General features: G+C 39.6%; 1 protein-coding gene across 3 annotated transcripts in view; it reads left to right on the forward strand.

Annotated features, from left to right (window-relative positions):
- KCNH1 (potassium voltage-gated channel subfamily H member 1) overlaps positions 1 to 23,075 on the forward strand; it is a 185,187-nt gene that overhangs the window by 48,804 nt on the left and 113,308 nt on the right. For all 3 annotated transcript variants that reach the window (XM_051613521.1, XM_051613523.1, XM_051613522.1), the window contains exon 7: positions 5,520 to 5,949. In XM_051613521.1, the coding sequence (XP_051469481.1) occupies positions 5,520 to 5,949 (430 nt within the window). The remainder of the gene's footprint in view (positions 1 to 5,519; positions 5,950 to 23,075) is intronic.

Below are 23,075 nucleotides of genomic sequence, written 5' to 3' on the forward strand. Positions count from 1 at the left end.
CTGGATTTGTTTGTTCTCTGAGTGTGCATGTATGTGTTTAAGATAAGCATGAACATAGTTTTATAAATGAAAAAACACCCCTTCCACATCTTCTCACACCTTGTGCTCATATACATGAATTATTTCTGTTTCCCCCTCCTTTCTAACCAACGTCACAGATGTATGACCAAAATAAGCTCTCTGAAGATAAGAGATCTGTTTACTTCAGTGCTGGAAACCACAGCAGTAACCAGAGGGCTTATATATTGATTTTGACCTGCGAGCATAACGTTACCTCATCTGTTGGCTGCTGAAGATGGCAACCCGAAGGAAAGGTCATGTTCTCAGACCTAATTAAGAAAATTAGAAGGGGCAAATAAAGAAATGAGAAGTCCTAATAATGACAAGACAGGGCTGTGGTGCTACTGCAGATGGGCAGAGCTGGGCTGCAGCACAGCTGACTTCAGAATCAAATGTCAAGAAACAAGGCAGCGCTTTCCATGGCTCCTGCCTCGATTATGGGAGTGATAAATTTGGTTCATTACCTTCCTTTTTTGATAAATAAGGATATTTTTTTTTCTTCTCTTTTTTTTAAAATGCATAGTAGGTAGGAATTAAGTTATAAGTTATTTTGATTTTAGAAAAAAACGTTAAAGCTTGGATTAAGTGCATTTACTTTCTGCACACATGGAAAGTAAATAATAGCCTAAAATGTTAATACTGTCATGAAGACTGAATCTATTACTAAAGTGCTAGTGTTACTATAGTTGTAGGAGGTGCATGAAAGTTGAATTTTAATTCTTCCCTAAAGTTGTTCATCCTACATCTTGTTTGGAAGGGAAAATTAATTCTCTCACAACTTTTTTCTTTTTTTTTTTTGGCTGTAGTTAATTTCTATTGCTGTTTTTTAAACTCTCCCCTCCCTCAGGTGAAATTCAATTAATTGAATTTAATTTTGCATGGAAAATTAACTTCAGGGACTGTTTTTTATTTGTAGTGTCCACTGTTACTGTCCTTTGGGATCATGGTGACACAAGTAACTAATAATTACCCTTCTACAGCTCTTATGTTTTCAAAACTCTTCACAAAGTAATTATTCACAGGGTCTCTTCTGTATCTTTTTTTATGGATATGGAAGTAATGGCACAAATCTGGCATTGTCTGATGCAAAGCTGGACCCCAAATGTGAATATCCTGGATCCCATGCTTGGAGGGAAGATAAACCAGAGACAGGGGGTGCACTGACCTTAGATCATGTCTTCCAGAAAACAAGGAGATACAAAATAAAATCTGTGTAAATGTGCACAGTACCTAGTGAGTACGTGTAATTCATGGCAAATTATACATGGAAATGTAGTTTTGGCAGTATTTTGTGCATAAACTTATGAGATATTCTCTTAGAATGTGAAAAGTGGGTCCGGCTCGAGGCCTGAGGCTGATCTGTTTTTCTGTTGTGTTTGAGGGGCAGTTCCACTCTGTAAAGACTGCATAGGGGGAGAGGCAGGTGGATTGGTTGTATTTGTTAATTTGAGAGCTTTTGACACTCAGGTTTGCTTAATTAGTAAACACAGAGTTATTTCTTCTGGCTCTCAGTACTTTGAGCTTGTTCTTTGGTTTGAAGGGGACTCAATACAAAACCTTCTATATTCACACATCAGCCATCACTGGCAAGGAAAGTAAAACTGCCAGTGTCCTAAGTATTTGTCAATAAGAATATACAAGTACCAGCAGTACAATCTTCATTTAGTGTCATTCAGTTACTCAAACAAATTGAAATATAAGTTTGTGTGACATTCTCAATTTTCTGTCATTTTTGGCTAGTGCTGCATATTTAGGTAAGTGCTGCACAAAACTTATCTCTGGAACAAAGTGTAGTAAAAATGTAGGGTTTTTTTTCTACCCTGGATATAGAACTGATTTCTTAGCTTCTGAATATATATCCCCAGGGGAAGGGATCTGTTGGATAGAGTGTTAATAGATTGAACTGTATCTGAGTAAATCAGTCCCAGGTAGGACTTTGTTAGTTATTAATTAGTCCTGTCCTTTCCCTGCCTGCTGCAGGAAAATTCTTTATGGTGATCCTTTTTTGCAGGGCATCTGGGGGTGCCTGTTTGGGAGCTGAATGCAATTGCTAGCTCTTTATGAACTGAGGTTCTTCTCTTTTCTTCTTCTTCTTCTTCTCTTTGAGCAGAAGGAGCCTTAGGTGTCTCTTAATTTGCCTTTCAAAGGCTGTAGGAGTAGCAGAGCTCGGAGGGTGGGACAGGCATCAAGAGGAGTGAATTGAGTTTGGGCTCTTTTGCATGATGTCTTGAAGCCATTGGTATGATAAAATCATACAAATAATCAGTGCTGATAAGAACATTAAAATGGAGAGTATTCGAAAAGTACAGTTCTATTTTGGAAAGTGGTAATCTAAAAATGTCATGTTTGAATCCAGCAGATCTATCCCCATGAGTGTTAAAATATTACTTGCTAAATTTAGTGATGAAAAGTACTGTTTTAAAGTATTGGAGAATGATCTGATTTTTTTTCTACTGTATCATCTATGAAACAGTCTATTAAGTTTCCATTCTTTATACCCATTTGAAATTCTGTCATATAGAAATTTCTCAGAGGGCCATATGAATAATTATTTCCCTGGGCATTGCTTCCTCTTGATATTGATCCATTTAGAATAGACAAATCCTTTCCTCTGAGGAAAAAAATAGAAAATACTGTTAATGCTGAGATAAAAATGAATGTTTGGGTTTTTTTTTAGCTTTTTCTGAACTTCTGGAATCTTATTGATAATGCAGTCAGGTGATATACTGTGACTAATTTGATTATTAAATGCAATTTTTCAGCGCAACCAAATCAAGTGTTTATTTAAAGTAAATAAGCAAGTTCTTTTTGTACAAAGTCCTATTTCTCTCTATCTCTGGTCAGAACTTGGCAGAATCAGTTCCTCCCAAATTATGCAGTTCTATTCCATGTTAAACATTTTTACAAAGTTTTTTTTGGTGAGTTTCTCAAATGGAAGGAGGATAAGAGTACTGTGAAAGCAAAGTAGTTTGTCTTAAATATTTTCAGTATAATTTCATATATATTATTTAATATTCCCATATTATCCAAGTTCTTAAACTCCCCTCCTCTTATTTTTGTCATTACTGGAGAATTCTCCAAATAGAAAATATTATTTTTTTAGCTATTAAAGTTTGTAAAGGGAAAAGAGAAATAGGCATTGGTTCCTGAGTGTGTTGTAGTGTCAGAATGGGGATATTTAGAATGTAGAGACTATACATGCTTGTTGCTTGTGGACTTGCATGTCCAGTTCTAAGATATTGTTATCATGGTATAGCTTTTTGTGTTTTCTCCTTTTGTTTTTCTCTCCATACTGAGTGTTCAGAGGTACCTGCTTTCCTTTCCCCTGGAAATGAAGGTTTTACACCTTTTGTGTCACGTTCTCTGAACTTTTGCCCCGTTGTTTACAAAGCCGGGTATGGAATAAACGGGAAATGGAAATTAACGTTTACTTTGTAAAGCAATTTTTGCATCAGCGACTAGAAAAGTTTGACATAGATAATAATGAAAAGAATGCATCACTAGGACTCTCCTAGATGTGTGCAAATACCTGATTTAAAGGAAGGCTGCTTTTCTTCTCCTTTTTTGCTTCCTTTTTACTTCCCTCCCCCTGCTTGTGTTAGATCTTGTCCAAATACTTAATAGAAATTGATAGTGTCTTCCCAGGTAACAAATTGCATCTGTCTCTGAAAATGAGTTGATGTAATCATGACAAATTCATGAAATAAAAGGAAAATACATTGCTGCAGTCCTAGGGAACATGTGTCAATATGCTTTATGTAATTATTTAGTAAAACATCTCTTCTAGTGCATTGAACCAGCCTAAGATACTGAAGCAGTTGTATTTATGCTGGAATAAACAAACTTCCAGTAAAAGCTGGTGACCAGAAGTATGCAATTTTGCATTTCCAGAAATGCTCATTAAACCAGTCTGCTTAAATTTTAATCAGACTTCTATGTATGAAACAGTCATACAGTCATACACAGACAGAGCAGGGGTGGGAGAAAAAAAAAATAAAATTAATGAAAGGCTATTGAGATCTTCTAGTGCCCCAAATGGCTTTGAATTTTTTTATGTAACTTCTTGTTCAAGGAATTGAAAATGTACCTAAAAGTTAACAGTGCAAAATCCAACATGCTGGCTTAATTCTGTTTTATGGGAGCCATACTGGCATCAGCACAGAAGTACTACATTGATAACAAAGCTGTCATAAAAAGTGTGGGGATTAGACAGTGAGGTATTTGAAATAGTTAAGCTTTGTGTCATCCATGTGAGAAATGTCAGACGACTGATTATCAGTGTGTGAATTCTTATGTGAGAATACAGCCATAGGAAATACACTGTTATACTGAAAAAATACAAATCACTAAATACTTCCAGTATTTTTTGGCCTTCCTTATTTATGTTCTTCGTATGTCTGAGGTAAATACTGCAGATTGTGTTACATAGAATCATAGAGTGGTTTGAGTTGGAAGAGACTGTAAAGATAATCTAGTTCCAACCCCCCTGCATAGGCAGGGACACCACCCATGAGACCAGGTTGCTCGAAGCTCTGTCCAACCTGGCCTTGAAGACCTCCAGGGAGGGGGCATCCACAACTTCTCTGGGCAACCTGTTCCAGTGTCTCACCATCCTCACACTAAAAAATTTCTTCATAACGTCTAACCTAAATCTCCCCTGCTCCAGTTTTTATCCATTAGGCCTTGTCCTCTCGCTACAAGCCCTTGTCAAAAGTCCTTCCCCAGCTTTCTTGTAGGCCCCCTTAAGGCACTGGAAGGCTGCTATGAGGTCTCTCCAGAGCCTTCTCTTCTCCAGGTTGAATGACCCCCAACTCGCTCAGCCTGTATTCATAGCAGAGGTGCTCCAGCCCTCAGATCATCTTCGTGGCCCTCCTCAGGACACTCTTCAGGAGCTCCATGTCCTTCTTATGTTGCGGCTCCAGAATTAGACACAGTACTCCAGGTGGGGTCTCATGAGAGTTTAGTAAAGGGGGGAAAACTGAAACATGAGATGATGGAAGTCAGGAATGTCTGTAAAAGGTTCACGACTCCAAATTCAATAGATGTCTGGTTGTGTTCCTCTCAACATTAGATTTGTATAGTTTAACGGTTGGTGACTTCCATGTTTATTTCCAATCAACCATAAGTAGCGTTGGGATGCTCAGGGGCTGTCTACTTGTACAACTGGTCATGCAGCTGGTCATTTGAAGGCTTTACAAACACATTTGTAGACCTATTCAAGTAATCTGAAAGGGGAGTTCAGAGAACAACTCACAAAATGCTAGTGGATGAAGACAGGAGTGCGTATATCCATCCCTAAAAAGGGTCGTAACATTTTTGTGTTTCACAGTCTCTTTTTAGGTGTTATCTGATGACCATCTTTTTGTGGTGGATCGCCTTGTGCCTTTGGAAACACTGCAGCTATGAATATTGTTGTTTTAATACTAAATTCTAATGGTCACTGTGCTTTATCCTTCTAGGGCATCAGTAGCCTGTTCAGTTCCCTTAAAGTGGTCAGGCTGCTTCGGCTGGGTCGTGTAGCTCGGAAGTTGGACCACTACATCGAATATGGAGCAGCAGTCTTGGTCCTGCTGGTGTGCGTGTTTGGTCTTGCAGCACACTGGTTGGCCTGCATTTGGTACAGCATAGGAGACTATGAAGTTATCGATGAGGATACAAACACAATCCGAACTGAGAGCTGGCTCTATCAGCTGGGGATGTCAATAGGAACACCTTACCGCTTTAATGCATCAGGCTTTGGAAAATGGGAAGGTGGACCAAGCAAAGATTCGGTCTACATCTCCTCGTTGTATTTTACGATGACCAGCCTCACCAGTGTTGGATTTGGGAACATCGCTCCGACTACAGATGGGGAGAAGATTTTTGCTGTTGCTATGATGATGATTGGCTGTAAGTATTTGAGATTCTGTCTCTCATACACACAGTGCCAAATTGCTGTGTGTCATGAATACTGATATTGTAAGAACATCTGGAATCGTGTCAAGTATTATGCAGCATAAATATTTTTGGTGGCAATATAGTTATTGCACAGTTCCTTGCTGGTTAGTTTTAAAATCGCGAGTGGGAGTATTACTGTGACTAGCAAAAATCCAGTCGTTTTGGAAGCAATACTCTGTCAGTATTCTTTCAATATTATCTTGTAATTAAACCATAAAATGTGTAAAGCCTGAAGTATTAAAATTAATGCACCACATGGGCACACACAACCTTTGTGCCTTCATTTGGTATGTGGCAAAATCTTTGTATTTCTGAGAGCTGTATGTGTTGGAGGACGGGGTCAGTGAGTGGGAGGAGGTCCAAGAACCCCTCATAAGGGAGACAGAGCAGTAGCTCTCTAGAAGCCATGAACTCCACTGTGGGCTGAGTCAGATCCTAAAGCAACCGAGATGATACTGGCCTTGGACACCTCTGGCTCACATTTCCATGTTGCAAGGGATTGGTATTGCCAAACTGTCCTTTTGGCCATGTCAGTTCAGTGCAGGATCTGAACTAAAAGTGCCTTGAGAGCTACTTGGAGTTAAGAACCATATGGGGGCCACTGTTAAACTAGGTCAGGCTTTTCTAGATAAGACTGGAATTTTAACCAAAATAAGGAAAAAAAAAATCTATTTTGTACATGGAAGAACATAGCACTATATGAAGAAAGAGAGAAGCTTCTGTACAGTAATACTACATCTAGAGGAGAAAAAAAGTCAGTCGTTGCTAATCAGGAAATTAAAACCAAACATATAATGAAACTCAATTAGCAGCACAGTGCCTGTTATGACAGAGACATAAACCTTGGATTCTGATGTATCATTTTACGGCAACACTGAAATAATGTACTGAGATTAAGTGTGCAGTGCAAAGCAGACTGAAGGTTAGTGAGAGGTATAAAGACAAGCATTCTTGATTGTGTAGGAATTGGGATATTTTAGCTATAAAAAAAAGATAATTTTGTTCTTCTAGATTTTTCCACTGTTAAGAGTCCCATCGTCCCAATAAAACACCCACGTAGCAGAAGGGAAATTTATATAAAACTTGGAGACAATTAGGCCGTTTCCTCATGAGAAGATGCGTTAGACAATGTAGCAGTGTGGTAAAAAACAGGCTTCCAAACATACTTCCTGCTGAAAGTACCTGTTTAATAGGAATTATCCTGATCTTTGTTTTTTTGTTCACTGGCTTATGCTTATGGTACTACCTAGACAAGAACACCTAGTACTATCCAGTGTTATTTTTTAGTGCTATGAATACTGAATGAACACAACCTTCATAAAATCAAGAATGTACATGGGGATATTTTGGAGTTGAACAAAACTCTTCATAAGAAAATGTGGTGGAAAGAAACACAATTTATGCAAGATTAATGTTGACAGATATGTGCTCTGAATTCTAAAATGAACATTAATTTCAGCAAGTTGTGAAAAGTCATGTTACAGCAATTTCAAATCTTGTGAATGCAGTCACATTTGAGGGAAACAATTTTGTTTGTTCTTGGAATTCTGGAATGTTACTTTTCTAATCCTCTAGCTGTCTGTGTATCTGAGCACCTTTATCATGTGAACTACGGGGAAACCATTAGGGCTGTTTGCAATATGTGTTTGCAGGAATGGCAACCAAATAATCCAGTCTTTGAGTTTACCTCAGTGGTTTTTTTAGGGTCTTGATGCTGAACTTTTGAGCTCTGGTCACTTCCCAGGATGAGAAGTAAAAACCTGATTTATTTAATTTGCAGCTACTTAGAGCTTAACTGTTGACAGACATTCTTCCACCATAGCGTTTTATGTTAAAGTAACACTATTTGCCTGTAGAATTAAGCTCTTAGGCATTGATCTGAGCTTGAACTAGGGCTATTTTGTAATATATTTTTCTGATCTGTTGGGAACCTGAAAGGTACATAGCAAATGTATGAGGGATAGATGTGGGGAGGGAAAAGATTCCTAGCTAAAGCTTTTGTACTTCACTCAGAAAAAGTTATATTTGTCCCTGGACAAGTAGCATGTTTGTTGTGAGCTGAACTACTCACTCAGATCACAGCTGGTGGCTATATGTTCCAGTTACAGTCCTCATTTTGAAGGTGTCAGATGACATAGATTTGCATTTGGGGTCAGTAGGGGCTGGGGATGGCCAAAGCATCAGAAATAGAATCATAGAGTTATTCAGGTTGGAAAAGACCCTTGGGATCACTGAGTCCAAGCAAAGTTCTCTCCTAAACCATATCCACCAACACCACATCCAAACGACCCTTGAACACATCCAGGGATGAGGACTCAACCACCTCCCTGGGCAGCCTATTCCAGTGTCTGACCACTCTTTCTGTGAAAACTTTTTCCTAATGTCCAGTCTAAACCCCCCTGGTGCAGCTTGAAGCCATTGCCTCTTGTTTTGTTGCTAATGACCTGTGAAAAGAGACCAGCACCAACCTCTCTACAATGACCTTTCAGGTAGTTGTAGAGACTGATGAGGTCTCCCCTCAGCCTCTTCTTTCTCAAACTAAACATTCCAAGCTCCTTCAAGAGTTCTTCATAAGATTTATTCTCTAGGCTCTTCACCAGCTTTGTTGCCCTCTTCTGTACTCAATCCAGCACCTCAATATCCCTCTTGAATTGAGATGCCCAAAACTGGACACAAAACTCCAGATGTGGCCTCACCAGTGCTGAGTACAGGGGGGACAATCGCCTCTCTCCTTCTGCTGATCACACTATTTCTAACACAAGTGAGGATGCCATTGGCTTTCTTGGCCAGGTGGGCACACTGCTGGCTCATGTTCAGCCACTTGTCAATTGGAACCCCAGGTCCTTTTCTGCCAGGCAGCTTTCCAGTCCCAAGCCTGTAGCGTTACCTGGGGTTGTTGTGGCCCAAGTGCAGGACTTGGCATTTGACCTTGATGAAGCCCATGCCATTAACATTAGCCCAATGATCCAATCTATCCAAGTCTCTCTGTAGAGCCTCCCTATCCTCATGCAGATCAACACTCCAGCCTAGCTTGGTGTCATCTGCAAACTTACTGATGATACACTCTATGTCCTTACCAAGATCATCAATAAAGATGTTAAACAGAAACGGTCCTAACACTGAGTCCTGAGGAACAACACTTGTGACTGGCCCCAGCTGGATTTGACTCCATTGACCAGCACTCTCTGGGCCCGACAGTCCAGCCAGAGCTTGATCCAACAGATCATATGCTCATCTAGGCCATGAGCAGCCAGTTTCTTTATGAGAGTTCTATGGGGAACTGTGTCAAATGCTTTTTGGAGGTCCAGACAGACAACATCCACAGCCTCAGTTCTGCAATTGTGTTACTGCCCACTTATAAAAGGAAAGGGCGTGTGATTTCTCATTTATACTTTGCAATTAGTATTGCATTTATGCAATACTATGCAGCACCTATGTGGTGATACTTTCTCAAAAGCCACTGCTGCCTTTCAGTAGCACGAGGAATGCCATTTTCCTTCCATGAAGGATGCAGAGAGACTAATTGGTTGTCTAAAACTCCAGTTAAAAATCGGTGGGATTTTCAGAGTCCAACCTCAAAAAAATCACTCTATTAACTTCTTCCCTGCTAGAGGATAAGTCTTTAAGTACTATGTGAATTCATTTAGGTTTTGAAATGGCTAGGTGTAGTCTTGGCAAAAATACAACACTGCGTATTTAAATACTCCAGTGATGTAAGTAAAGTCCTTTTACAACCTCTTCTGTATGAAATAGAATCACTGCCATTTTTTCTTTGAAGATGTTATCTTTTTTGTTTAGTTGAGTAAGACAATATGTTAACAAGATTGGTTTTGAGGTTCCAGAAGTGCCACTATAGTGTCATAATAAAAAGAGCATTTGTGTATTTGAGGACAAATGTATAGCAACCAGCATTAATATTTCAGTGATTCCAGGAAAATTTTACTTTAAATAAGCTGGAAATTTTTAATAGGAGGGTATTTTTTTTTTCTCTTGGGCCAGTTAACCTCCTGTGAACAAATAGTAAAACATCCATTAGCCTGATGAGGACAGATTTAGATTAAGAGAAAGAAAATTATAACATTTCCTTCTTTGTGTGCATTTCATCCTCTGCTCTTTTTTAATAGCAGTAAGTGCTATGTCAAAAAAACTAATGGGTTATTAAGCAATACTGTGGCCAGCTAAGCCCACAGAATGTACTAGCAAGATCACCTGCCTCTGAGTTTTGGTGTCAATGAACTCGACTTCAGTTTGCTCCATGAGTTACCCAGCTGTGGTTTGGTAGGGGCCCTCAAGAACTACTTCCCTGGAGTGCAGAACTGTGCCACCTGGCAATGTTCCTCAGGGCATACCCCGTGTCCACCCTTCTCAAAGATAGAAGAATTTTGCAAAATCAAATCTATTCCACTAAAAATAGTTCTAGACTATCAGACATGCATTTTCTTCTTCTAAACATCATAATAAATGTGTACATGCTCTCTCTGTCCGTGTATACACATAGGCTATGTATATATTAAAAAACCCCCAGGCACTAATATATCCTCTTTTGCTCACTGCTTACTCCCTCTGTAATGCTGATCCTGTCACAGAAATACATATATTACATTAATTCTTTGTAGACCCTTTGGCCACTATTAATAGTACTTTGCTATAATGTCAAATAGTTTTAAAAAGTAGGTAAGACCACTTCCATTTTCTTTTTTATTCAGCCTTTCCTTATGGTAAATAATAAATTCAGATAACTTCTAATTAAAAATTTAGACATATGTTAGTGAAGCTCATCTGGGCCACTGGGAATTTTGGGTAAGTTGAGTGCAAATGTTGGCCTAGTAAAATGTTTAAGTTATATGAACTGTTAGAAGGAAGGGTGGGTAAGATGTTTTTTTTGTGCATAGACACTGGAAGGAATGATTGAGGTGAATCAGCTGTATGTGGGTATTGAGCCTCTGGGGTTGGCTGGGTTGGTTGGTTTTACACCTGGGGTAAAGTACAAGAAGGCATGGCTTGGTATCAGTGGCCCTGGTCTCTGCTTGGGGCCACCTTCTGCAGGGAGGTTTTCTTGTGCTCTCAAATGCAGTGTCTGCAGGAGCTGTCCTACTGACCTCATTATGGCTGCAGTTTCCAGGGAGAGAGTGTTTTACTGTTGGTTATTTTGACATGAGTAGGTGCAAGCCCTAATTAGATTTGTGAGGGGCTGTGGCATACTCATTGTGTAGCCTAGGGAAGTATGGTCCATTGGTCAGCTCCACCGAGGGAGCAGGTGAAAAATGCTCTTGATTCTTGACCAGAAATAGTGCACATCTATTTGGGAAGAACAAATTATTCAAATTATTTTAGAAGAGACATTAAATATCCAGTGGCTGCTTTTAAGAACTTCTGTTCTGTGAAGTCTTTATGCTTTTGGTAAATTATGCAATTCATATTACTATGTAGCTGTTTTCCTGAATTACAGTTTTGTAAAGCAAGCTGTCTTCACATCTGTCAGTGAACTGACCTGCATGGTTTTGCCTCACTTTATTTATTGAGTGTATGTGTGTATGTAGAGAGAAGTATGAGTGTCACTACTGGAAGTAAAAGCAGTTGGCTCCTTAGCTTAATTTTAAATGAATCAAAACATATTTGCTTATCCCTTTTTCACAGATGGCCACTAAATTGCTAATTAATAGGGAGTATGTCTTCAGACAGATCTTTCAGAGAGGCTGATGTTACATAAAACCAGGTTTAAAACCAGTATCTGGGTCTGCAGAAATACATATATTTTCCATTTTTAATACTTGGGTTAAAAAAAAAAAAAAAAAAAAAAAAAAAGCAGCTATTTCACTTTTTAGTTTCTTCCCTGTGGAGACATATGCCTAAAAATAACAGTTCTCATGTATTTTGTTCAGTGAAGCTGTCAGATTGGGTTGTGTATTGTTTATTTTTCCTAAGCAACAGCAGAAACCCGAGGACTTTCATTTGCAGTTTTCATATCTGGGCACTGTGTCAGCAGTCCCCTTGCTGTGCAGGTGGAGTAGGGATAAACAGTTCTAAAAATGCTTTGTGTTTTCCACTTTTAACATACGATAATACTGATGGATGCTTGCCTATCTGGATTTTAAGCAGCTAAGCAAAATCTATAATTTTGGGAGCCTTTTCTTACTCTTCTCAGCTGCACTGAAAGATCCCAAGCTTTTTGGTGCTGTTCACTCTGCATTCTTGTTAGGTAGGAACTTCCTGGAACTACAGGGCTTGACTCATCCAAAATATGGAAGCTCACTGAGGAAAAGGCACATGCTTAAATGCTAAACTAAATAACTAATTCCCCTGTGAACACTATAATTAGGCCAAATAGAGAGATCATGGAAAAATAACAAAAGTAGGAGTTAAAAGGTCAGACTGGAGGACATGCATGCTCACCTACTGTAATGAATTTCCAACCACTGAATTCATTATTCAGAGCAGACCAGGGACAGAAACCACTCATTTACATTGATCTTGTGCAACTCAAGCACAAAGCAGTCCTGCAGCCCTTCAGCTGCTGTCTCTGATTAAGGTAGACTTAGATCCCAGGAGCATGAAGTAGCTGTCTCAGCTTTGTTCAGCTTTATCTGTGAATAGCTTCTTTCTCATTAGACGTAAAAACAGAGATGAGGATAATGTTAAGTAAATTTGAAAATATAATTAGGTAGTTTTATTTACAGCAGTCTTGCTGAAAGGAACAGAAATCTGCCCTCGTAATGTGAACATCTCTGAACTGTAAGAAAATCTTGGTGGCTGGGAACATGACACACGAGCTCCTTCACAGCCTCACAGTGTTGTTCGGTCACTCCCAGCAGGGTAGGAGGTGTTCAGATGCTCTTGTGAATAATGATAGCTAGGAGCTGGTGAAAACTAGACAATTATTATCAAAACACCTGAAGAAAACACAGATGCATTGCAGCATCACATTTGAGGATGTTCCTGAGGTGTGATTTTCCCCTCATAATGCAGTTCATCAGCTGTTAGAGCAAATGGATGTGGCCATGGTGTGTGGATACTTATCAAAAACCTATCTAATTGTAAGAGAAGCATATGTATCCCTAGTACCTCTTTCAGGGGATGAGGGGCAGGGTCATGTTGAAATTGTTTTTTCTGGAGGCTGGTGGTCTGAAACTGAGGACCAACCATGTACAAAATGCTGGCTAGGTTTGCTGAGCACAAAGGCCTGTTTGATTTCAAACCCAAAGCAACTTTTTCTGTATTTGTAGTTACTGCAAATGTGATGTTTTGATTTGGGGGCATGCTGAGAAAGGAAAAAGAAACCTTGCCTTGCAAAAGCTATCTGTTGGTTACCTGTTTTTTGTCAATAACCCTGGCAAGATAGCAAAAAATCTCTTAGATACCACAGCCTTTTCACTAGCCACTGAGGTGTTGACTTTGGCATGCTGATACTTTTGCATTGCTTTTCATTCTGATTTGTCTTAGCCACCAGCAATGCTACTCAAGCTAGTAATTTCTAATGTAAAGGCCTGGATTTTTTTTTTTTTTCTTTATAATAAGTAGGAACAGTCCTTCCAGATCTGTTCTCTCCCCTCTCTCTTCTCTGCTTTGTTATTCTTTGTTTGAAGCTAGTCATCATGTTTGAAGAGCTGGTGTGTTATTGCTCTAATTGTTAAGTGGCTGACTGGGATTTTTGACTGTTATTTTGCTTGGATGCTTTCTCCATTAGAATGAGCCAACAGAAGTGTCAGGGGTGTGTTTCTCAGATACGCCAAGTTTTAGCAAAGAGGTAGGGCCAGCAGAAAATCCAGATAGAGTTTCTGTAAAGGTTAGAAGGAGGGTTTGGCTGTTAGGGTAGGATTTGTTCTGGTTATCTCTACATGTGAAAATTCCTCAGTTTTTCTTGCTAAGAGTAAAGAATGAGTAAAAAATAAATGTGAAAACTAAACCAAAACAGAAAACCCCTTCCAAAAACCACCAACAAAAAAGCACCTACCAAAATCTCGAAGTCATTGTGATTAAAAGCACAACAACAACAAAAAAAAGGGGGCTAGACGACATTGGTTTAGGCATTTTGGCTGCATAAACAAGCCTTTAGACAGTTGAGTCCTAAGGGATGCAGTTTTCAGTGAAGTGCATCAGTGTCTCTGATGAGTAAGTGTGGGACTGCGCCAGATCATGGTGGCATTTTCAGCCCCATGGATGAACCAGAGTGTCTGGCCTGGACAGAGTTACATAGTTGATATTCAGTACAGACAGGCCCTGCTGGAGAGATGCAGTCAGTGCTGACAGATTTCAAAACATAGCAAGCTCCAAACCTTGAAATGTAGCTCTTAAAAGTTGCCGTCTCTTTGGATAAGGATGTCCAGTGCCTGCAGATTATATAAGGATTGCTTCTACTGAAACATAAAACACTGGTGTCAAAGCCAGCACAAATGGCAGACTTTAGGTGACGTGTGTCAATAACAAACTCCTACAAAAACCATCATCTCCAGTCTAAGATGGACTGGAAGATTTTTTCAGGTTCACACCACCAGTGCTAATGCTGTAATAAATCTGAGCTAATGACCATGGCTATATGAGGAGTGGGCCATTCGTATGGGCTTAGTCACCTCCTCACCACAAAGCATTTCAAAACAATATTTATAGATGAAGGAAAATGGGGTTTGTCAGTATATTAATCTGTTAGTTTCCTGGCATGGTTTGGGGAGACGTATACTAACTCTGTGTGGGATGTTATTTCTTACTATGCAAAAGTGAGTAAGCAGTATTCCTTTTCTTGTTATTTAAAGTCTATGTGACCAGATAAAGCTAGATTAGATTATTGCTACTGAATTTCCTGCAAAATACAATTTGTAAGTGGCAAGGGTAAATTGTCCATATACTTTTGGTTGTGGGTCAAAAGGAGATAAAAATTCTGGAGCTATATCACATGTACATGTGCTTGATGAATCGTCTCATGATGTGTCATCGTGCCTTAATGACTTTAAAAATTTCAGGCTATACTTTGGTCTAATGGATCTAGGGAATGGCCCTACCTCAGAATATACTAGAACTTAGTTGCTAGAATAGTTCCAGGAAATTTTACTCCAAATCACTGTCAGTATCATGCAAATCCAATCGGGATAATTTTTGAAGTGAGATTTTTGTGCTTTTTTTATTTTTCAAGGTTCTTACAGTTTGTTGCCTCCTGCAGAGCTTAATCTTACTCTCCAAGACACTGGACAACTTTTGAAAGGACTGTAAATGCGAATGGAGAAAAAATAGTTCTACTTGATGGGACAGAAGATGAAAAATATGAAGTGTTAATGGTATGGGTTTTCTCAGATGTGAGGAAGAGCTCACAGTACACAGAACAGTAATGTTATAGTTTTTTGCCTTTTTTCTCTTTGCAGTGCTTCTACATTCTTACCTTGAATTATTTAATAGTAATGAGCAGGATAAGGAAAATAAATAGGTATCCCAGCTGTGGGTGTCTCTCTTTTTCACCTGATGTCTTTCATATGACCTGCTTATTAGTGCAGAATTTTGTTTTTCTTAGGCCGTTTCTAACATTTATTCCTATAAGTAGTTTTAAAACACTGAAATGTGCTGGCTCTTTCAAGCTTCCATCACTGTGTGCAAGCAACTTGCTTTGAATTCTGAAGGGACATCATTAATTCAAGTTAATGCTTGAGAGGGAAGGGCCTGATACATCCAAAACATGGACTGAGAGGGCATAGAAGTGTAAAAGGAAGAAAGAATATTTCAGGCAGATGAACTAGATGATAATATATGAGATGAGTGTTTTGTTCCTTATGAAAAAAACCTTCAAAAATCTGCAAGAGACATTGCGTTATGATATGCAGGACAGCAAACCTGGGGGTTCAGTTTGTAATTTTGTTGTTAAATTACTGAGGCACATAAGTGTAATCTAGAAGAGCATTGGCTCCTCTTGTCAGATTTTATTCCTAGCTGTGAAGTTGGCTAAATACCTATAGCACACAAAAAGCATGACAGCTTGTTCTGTCTCTTTGCAGTCCTGGGAGGCCTTTCCTTAAGCAGCAGCTCTGCTGCTGAAGGGTAAAATTTCTGGATATGGATTTGGTTTTATGCAAGAATGAAATGTATTTCAAAATCTTTTTTTGTCTAAGAAAAATCCAGTTAATTAGGCATAGAAAAAAATAGCAAAAGAGCACATCCACTCATATGACATATTGTGCCACTTGTCTTCCAATATGTGTAATATGACAGAAGATCTGAAGCCTTTTCTAAGCACCTCTCACTTCTGGATTGGCTTCAAAAGTGATACAGTTATTTTAATACATAATTGCTACTGGACTCAAACAGGTCTGCTGTAGGTAACTTAATGTTGTAATACATAAGTGGTTTATGGGTCATGATACATCCCTAACTGCTTGGATTGAGTTATCTCATGACATCTTGAGAACACATAAGGATTAGTTGTGCTTGCAATACCAATGAGTTTTAATGCATTTGGCTGATTTTGTATTTTAAAGAAAGATTTGTCAGTTTATAAAAATGTGAAGTAATGTTCTAGAGGACCTAGATGCTGCTGTAGTTCATGTGCAGTTTATTTCTTGGAGATGAGAGCTCTGAAATATACTAGATCTGAACTTGAGTTGCTATCTGAAGACACATCCTATCATAAACAGAGCCTGATGAAAGAAATTCAGGTCCCCTGAGAAAATACAGACTATATGTGAAAATGTCAATATCTTTTATCCACAGTACAGCAACTCTTGCTGCAACTGGTGTGAAAAATGTGGAAGTCAACAAGAAACTTATTAATAGATCCTCATACATGGAAGGACAGTAGAAAATTTTGTCTTCTGCCCAAAGGTTTCAACAGTTGATAGGGTCTAAAATCCTAATAGTTATGGTAGTTATGGTCTGGGTGTTCTTGCCTCAGCATGATTTTGTAATACTGTTTTCCTTCTTCTTTGAAATCAAAACAGTAACTGTAACAGGTGGTGTGGAAGCAAATTCTTCTGGTCAGATAACAGCCAAACATTGCTCTCTGCTGTTGCTTTCTCAAAACCAAACATGGGTTGCTTGGTAAAGGCAGGTGAGTGGGATGGTTCAGGGTCATGGTCCGGTAGTTCTTCTGTGATAATTGAAAGATCCTGAGGGATTTTCACTGTAAAATGAGTGAGCGCTGGAGATTGGTAACATCTTCCAAGTGTTCAGAGGCCAAATTGAAGGAGAGAAAATTTGCCTTAAGATAATTAATTTCTGTCTTTGAAGTTGAACTTGAATGAGGTTTTTTTGCGAGTTATTTTCTGGTAAAATTAAGATTTACTACAAAACATGGAAAACAATGCCAGAGTTTTTCTATCATTCTGGTCTACAAAGACTTTAAACAGTCTCAGAGATTCTAGACATTTCATAAAGTGAATTCTGGAAATCATAATCTTAGTTTTTGAAGTTGTATTACTTATTGAGAGTTTGTGCTTTCAGAACAACTTTTGTAAAATACCAAGTAGCACACTTGCTCCAATTTTGTAGCAACCCCATCTTAATTTTCTTTTTTCAAAATCTTTCATCCCCTTTCACACTCAGAGAGCAAATGAGTGGAATTCTACCTCCTGCGGTGCTTTGTGTCTGTGATCCTGGAGAGAGTGTGTCCTTTTGCATCAAACACAGGCCTGCCAATGATTTTGTGTTGTTGGAAATAACCCAGTATCCACTGAGAACAGGTCGCACAAATGCACCTTAAATCTAATGTGGATGTTCTCCTATTTCCAGTTCTCTTTCCTGTAGTGGACCAGCAGTTCCTTCCTCCTATTTTTCCCTCACTTCCATGCATAAACCTTCACTTCAGCGCCTGTCACTGCTCTGGGCTTTGCCATCCCACGCTAGCAGCTTTACCCTGGGTTTTGGGTTGTTGTTTGGTTTGTTTTTTTTTTTTTTTGCACAGAGGGAATTTAATAAGAAATAAGGAAATGAAAAAAATATTCAGCTTGCCTTGTCCATCTCCTTTGCTTTTAGACTGGGAAGTTATAAGCTGTAATTCCTTGAACAACTTATTCCATAAACATTTTTTGGACTTCAAGCTTCTCATTCAGTTTGTTGCATTTAAATGCAGAGGGAGGGGAAAGGAAGATGATTTCCTGTATTGCAAAGATGCAAATAGGCTTTGGTTTCTTGATTTAGTTTGCTTTGAATATATTTTACTTTACTTATTCTTTCTTCATAAAAGCCTCTCTTCACGTGACTGGGAAAATTATAAATCAATTTTATCAGGAACTAAGTATGCAAAAAAAAAATTTCCCGGAACTAGCTTTCTCACACTCCTTGCAAATAAGTTGACTGCAGGTTAATAATGAGATAAGAGCTACAGAATGTGGGAGGGGAAAAGAAACATTTCCTGCAAGGGAGCCTTATTTCATGTAATGTTAACAAATCTTCTGTGAAAATCAGAGGAGTTACCCAACAGGCAATTTACTTTGAGCAAACCACAGTGTCATGCAGGTGCCACACTGACTGTGAGCGGCTAAAAGGAGAGGACCTAGCTATGTGCCTCCTTTGACATGTTATGCAGTTCTGATCTCCTCGTGCAGAGAAAATAATGTCTGACACTGCTTTGAACCTTTATGCAGGTGTTACCTTTAACCAGGTGTTAATCTGTGGTCTTACCTTCCATAACCCATTTTCCCTTTTATGTCCTTCTTATGTATTTGGACTTTATGCAGGGAGGTGAAGAGGGATCTACCTCTCTACCTAAGAGCATCAACTCATCATCAAAAAGATGAGCATCAAGCTCATTAACTTGAGCTTGAAGTTCTGCTAAAATGGCAATAGGTGTTATTTGAGATAGCCACTGCAATGGCACCTGTATTAGTCTACCCACTAATCATGACCCGTAAGTTCTCAACTGGCTCCTGAACGAGCTCCAGGCAGAGCTCCATGCATCCTGTTGCTCTCTCAAAGGCCAAGTCCCCTTCCTCGCTCTCCCAGCCTGCCCTTCCTGAAGAGCCTGTGACCATCCATTCCAGGGCTTTGGCTGTGTGAACCATCCTATTATGTCTCCATGATCCCAATGAGGTCATCTCCCTGTAACTGTAGATAGTCTTTCTAGCTCTTGTTTGTTCCACATGCTGCCTGCATTGGTATAGGCGTTTCCAAGAGGCACCTGAGTGTGCTGGAAACGGCACTGAAATTTGCTCCCTGGCTATGAGGGGACCTTTCTGGAAAAACAGGAACAGGGGAGAGGGGCAGGTGGGTCAGATTTTTTTTCTTCCTCACTGGTGTAAGAGAAAACAGCCCACTCCTTGGGAAAACTGCAACAAACAGATCAATCAAAGCTTCTCCCCTTGTATTTAGAAGTATGGGAACAGCAGTATCTGAGAGGCAGAGATCTGTGTGACAGTGCCAAGCATTTTCTGGTGAATGATTTGAAGCTGCCAGGGGAATGGGTACTCCTGTTTTCCAGTGATGGCATCAGAAGGTTGTCTTTTAGGGTAATAAAGCTGACCATCTGCTTTTTAGGCTCCTGCTGCTCTGTTAGTAAATGCACTGACAGTTGTGAGATGGAAGGATGTGACTACTGAGTTTCCCTTGCTGCTTTTGGTTTCATGCTGGGGAGTGTGTGGGTGGACAAAAGGGGGAGGAGGCTTTGAGTGAGAGAAGTAGAACCTGAAGTTGAAACTAAGGTTTCTTCTTTTCCTTTTTCAATCTCTTAAATTTATTTTTTCACCACTTCCCAAAATAAACAGAATCTTACATGGTGCATGTTTAGGATGGTTGTTTCTGCATAGTAGTTACACACCTGTAATTCAACGGAGGAGCAGTATTTCTCTTCTTCAGTCTTTGTGACCGGAAGAGCATGTTTTCAAGCATGATGCTTTGCACTAGACAAAGGCTTGAAAAAGGAATTAGAGATACTTCTTTATGTGAGGAAGAGTGCATGCTGAGGCATGAGGAATTTATGGCCAGTTGATTGTACTGATTTTGTCAGGTTTGAGTATTGTACTGTACAAAGTGTATGAGATTCTGATAATGAGTATGCCAATGTAAAAGGTATCTCCCTTCATGAGGCTATAGTTCAAATACAGGATGGAGTTTTTTTTATTCATATGCAGACTTCAGTAATGCAGAAGACTGGAGGGAAGACTACTGTTTTATGGGCCCATTGTGTTGTATCATTAGGCCACCAGACAGAAGAAAGTGCTCTGAGTCATTAGCAGTTTGGGTTGAAATAGAAAATACAATGCAGCAGGCAAATATAGCAGAAAGGTATGAATGGTTCAGTACATGGAGTACTGGTATGATTGCAGGGGTCCACAGCACAGTGAAATGGGCAGTTCAGTAGTTCAGTGCCCAGTGAAATACTGGGGCAGATAAGACATTCAGAAAAGCAGGGAAGATGAGAGAGCCTGAGGGTAACCACACTTCCCACCTTCAGTTGGGAGGACTGCAATCTGCTTATCTTCGATACACTGAGAGAGTAGCTGTGGTAGAACTGGTCAGGAACAGAAGTAACTTTCTAGCCTTGCACACTCTTCACAAACATGTAAATCAGTGTTGATGACGTAAATACTGTCGTCGTTGTAGTATGCGTTTTGCTTCCTACAGGTGTTCTGTAAGTTGCATCATGGCTGCGTTCTCTCTCCAGCTGAGATAATATCAGAAGTGGAGGGCAGTGGGGAAGGAATCTGGGAAAGCATTTGGCAACCGTGCATTAATGAGACATCCTGTTTTCTGTAAGCTTTTTATGTTGGGTATTGCCAGATACCCCATAGAATATGCAAATATAGTGTGCTAACTTGGCAGGGCTTGGGAGGGGCCGAGACTGGGATCTGTAGGCTCAGGCTTTAGGATAGCACTGGAGATGGCAGGAGCGTTTGATTTATTTTGGTTAAATAGGCAGTGAAAGAAGGCAGAACTCCCAGAAGGTGGTATGGGTGGAGAAAAATAACTTAAATCTGAGACCACTGGGTTTGTGTACGTGACCTGCTAGCCTTGCTCTCCTCCTGTAATTCCTTTCTCTAACCTTGTATTGCCAGAGAGTACTGCTCTGTACTTCTAAGAGGAAAATACCTGGTTTTGTACCATTTCCTATGCAGTGATGTACAAAATGGTTGACACATGATAACGTTTACCAGAGGCCATGCAGCCAAATTCCCCACTGGTTGCTGACAGGAAATTGTTGTCCTTCAATAGCTACACAGTAGTACTCCTGTTTTAAAAGCTTTTGAGGACCATGCCATTAATTGCCTGTTGCCTGGTGGACCAAGTACATTCCTGTAAAGTAGGGCTATTTTCCCAAATGACCTGCTGTTTGAAATGCCCATTAATTGAAGGTCATTTTAGATGCTACAGGATTGCTTGCTTCTCACGATTCAACAGGTTTTATAACCATCTAAAGTGGATTAAAAAAAAAAACAAAACCAAAAAAACAACACAAAAAACGCTGTAATTATAGCTGAAAACCAGCAAGTTTCCTCCAGAGTCTCTGCTGAGCCTGTGTCCAGGGTGGGTAGGAAAAGCAAACTGCTCCTCTGTGTCCCAGTTCTGAATGATCAGGTCCTCTAGCAGAGAGAGAGCAGCATATAAATGTGCGAACTGAAGGAACTAATCAACACACAGCCCACAAAACCGTTCACCCTAGGGATCAGGTTTTACTTTTGCACAGACTTCTCGGTTGACTCCAGTGGTGCTGTTCCTGAAGTGCTCTGGGAGGAGTTTCAAAGGCTCTGGCCCCGTAGGAGCTGCCAGTGTTTCGAGAGCTTTTGCAGTAAAGGAAGGTACAACACCTTTCATTGAAGGGCTGGATTTCTTCTGACATTGACTCAGAATCTCAACTTGTAAATGCACTTACTTTTTTTTACTCATACAGCATTAATGGGACAAATTTTCAAATTATGTAAATTCTGAGTGTTCAAACAAAAAATTGCCCATTGACAGAATTGGGTACTATTTCATGTGCTGTCACATCATGTTTCTGGTAACCCTTGGCAAGTTATTTTGACCAGTATTTTCATGGCTGCTTTATAATTTGATAATAAGATTGCTTACAAGGTATTTACATTCACCTGTGAGTTAAAAATGCTGAAAGAAATTTAGGAAATTTGACTTTCAGTGGAGAGGTCACTGTCACAGGTAACTGTGAAACATTTAATGTTTGGTCTCCACCAGTTCAGGGTGAGACTTGGGAGCAAATTTTATATTTATCTACAGTGTCTCATTTGCTGGTTTTGAGGAGAGGATAATCAGTGGTGTTGAAAGCAACTAGACCAGCCTGGCCCGGTACAGGAGCTGGAGGGTTTGTGTTTTCTGTAATGGGGGAGTTAAAAACAAAGTTTTTAAGAGTTGGAGTTGTTCAGCCTGGAGAAGAGAAGGCTTTGGGGAGACCTCATAGCAGCCTTTCAGTGCCTTAAGGGGCTACAGAAAAGCTGGGGAGGGACTTTTGACAAGGGCTTGTAGTGATAGGACAAGGGGGAATGGATTAAAACTGGAAGAAGGCAGATCTAGGTTGGACATTAGGAAGAAATTTTTTAGTGTGAAGATGGTGAGACACTGGAACAGGTTGCCCAGAGAAGTTGTGGAAGCCCCATCCCTGGAAGTGTTCAAGGCCAGAAAAGGTGTCCCTGCCCATGCAGGGGGGTTGGAACTAGATGATCTTTAAGGTCCTTTCCAACACAAACCATTCTATGATTCTATAATAATTTGTATTTTAATTTCTGATTTTCCTCACCTGGTATATGGCAAAAATTACTTTATGTTGCAAAGCCTCTGATGCAAAATAGAGCTACAAGTACTTAGCACCTATAAAAACCAACAAACCTGGCCTTAAGAATTATAACTATCTGTACTTATACTGGTGATCCCATGGAAAACTCCAACCTTGGACATCAGGAGGTAAGATAGGCATAAGAGTAGATGATTTTTCAAGTTAATAATGTACATACCTAGATGTCAATGGCGCCTAAGCGGGATGTTTAATAGAGAAAATATGGGTGGGACGGTAAAAGTTAAAATGTGAATGAAAAACGTTAACAGAGAAGACTAGAAGCACAGGCTAATTCTTCCAGCTAAAACCTCATAGTTATTTGTAAAAACGACTGCACTTTCAAGACTGGTATTAATTTTTCTGGTCCTGTCATGAAGGAGCTGCAACT

Source organism: Apus apus, chromosome 3, assembly GCF_020740795.1.
Source record: "Apus apus isolate bApuApu2 chromosome 3, bApuApu2.pri.cur, whole genome shotgun sequence".
Classification (NCBI taxonomy): domain Eukaryota; kingdom Metazoa; phylum Chordata; class Aves; order Apodiformes; family Apodidae; genus Apus; species Apus apus.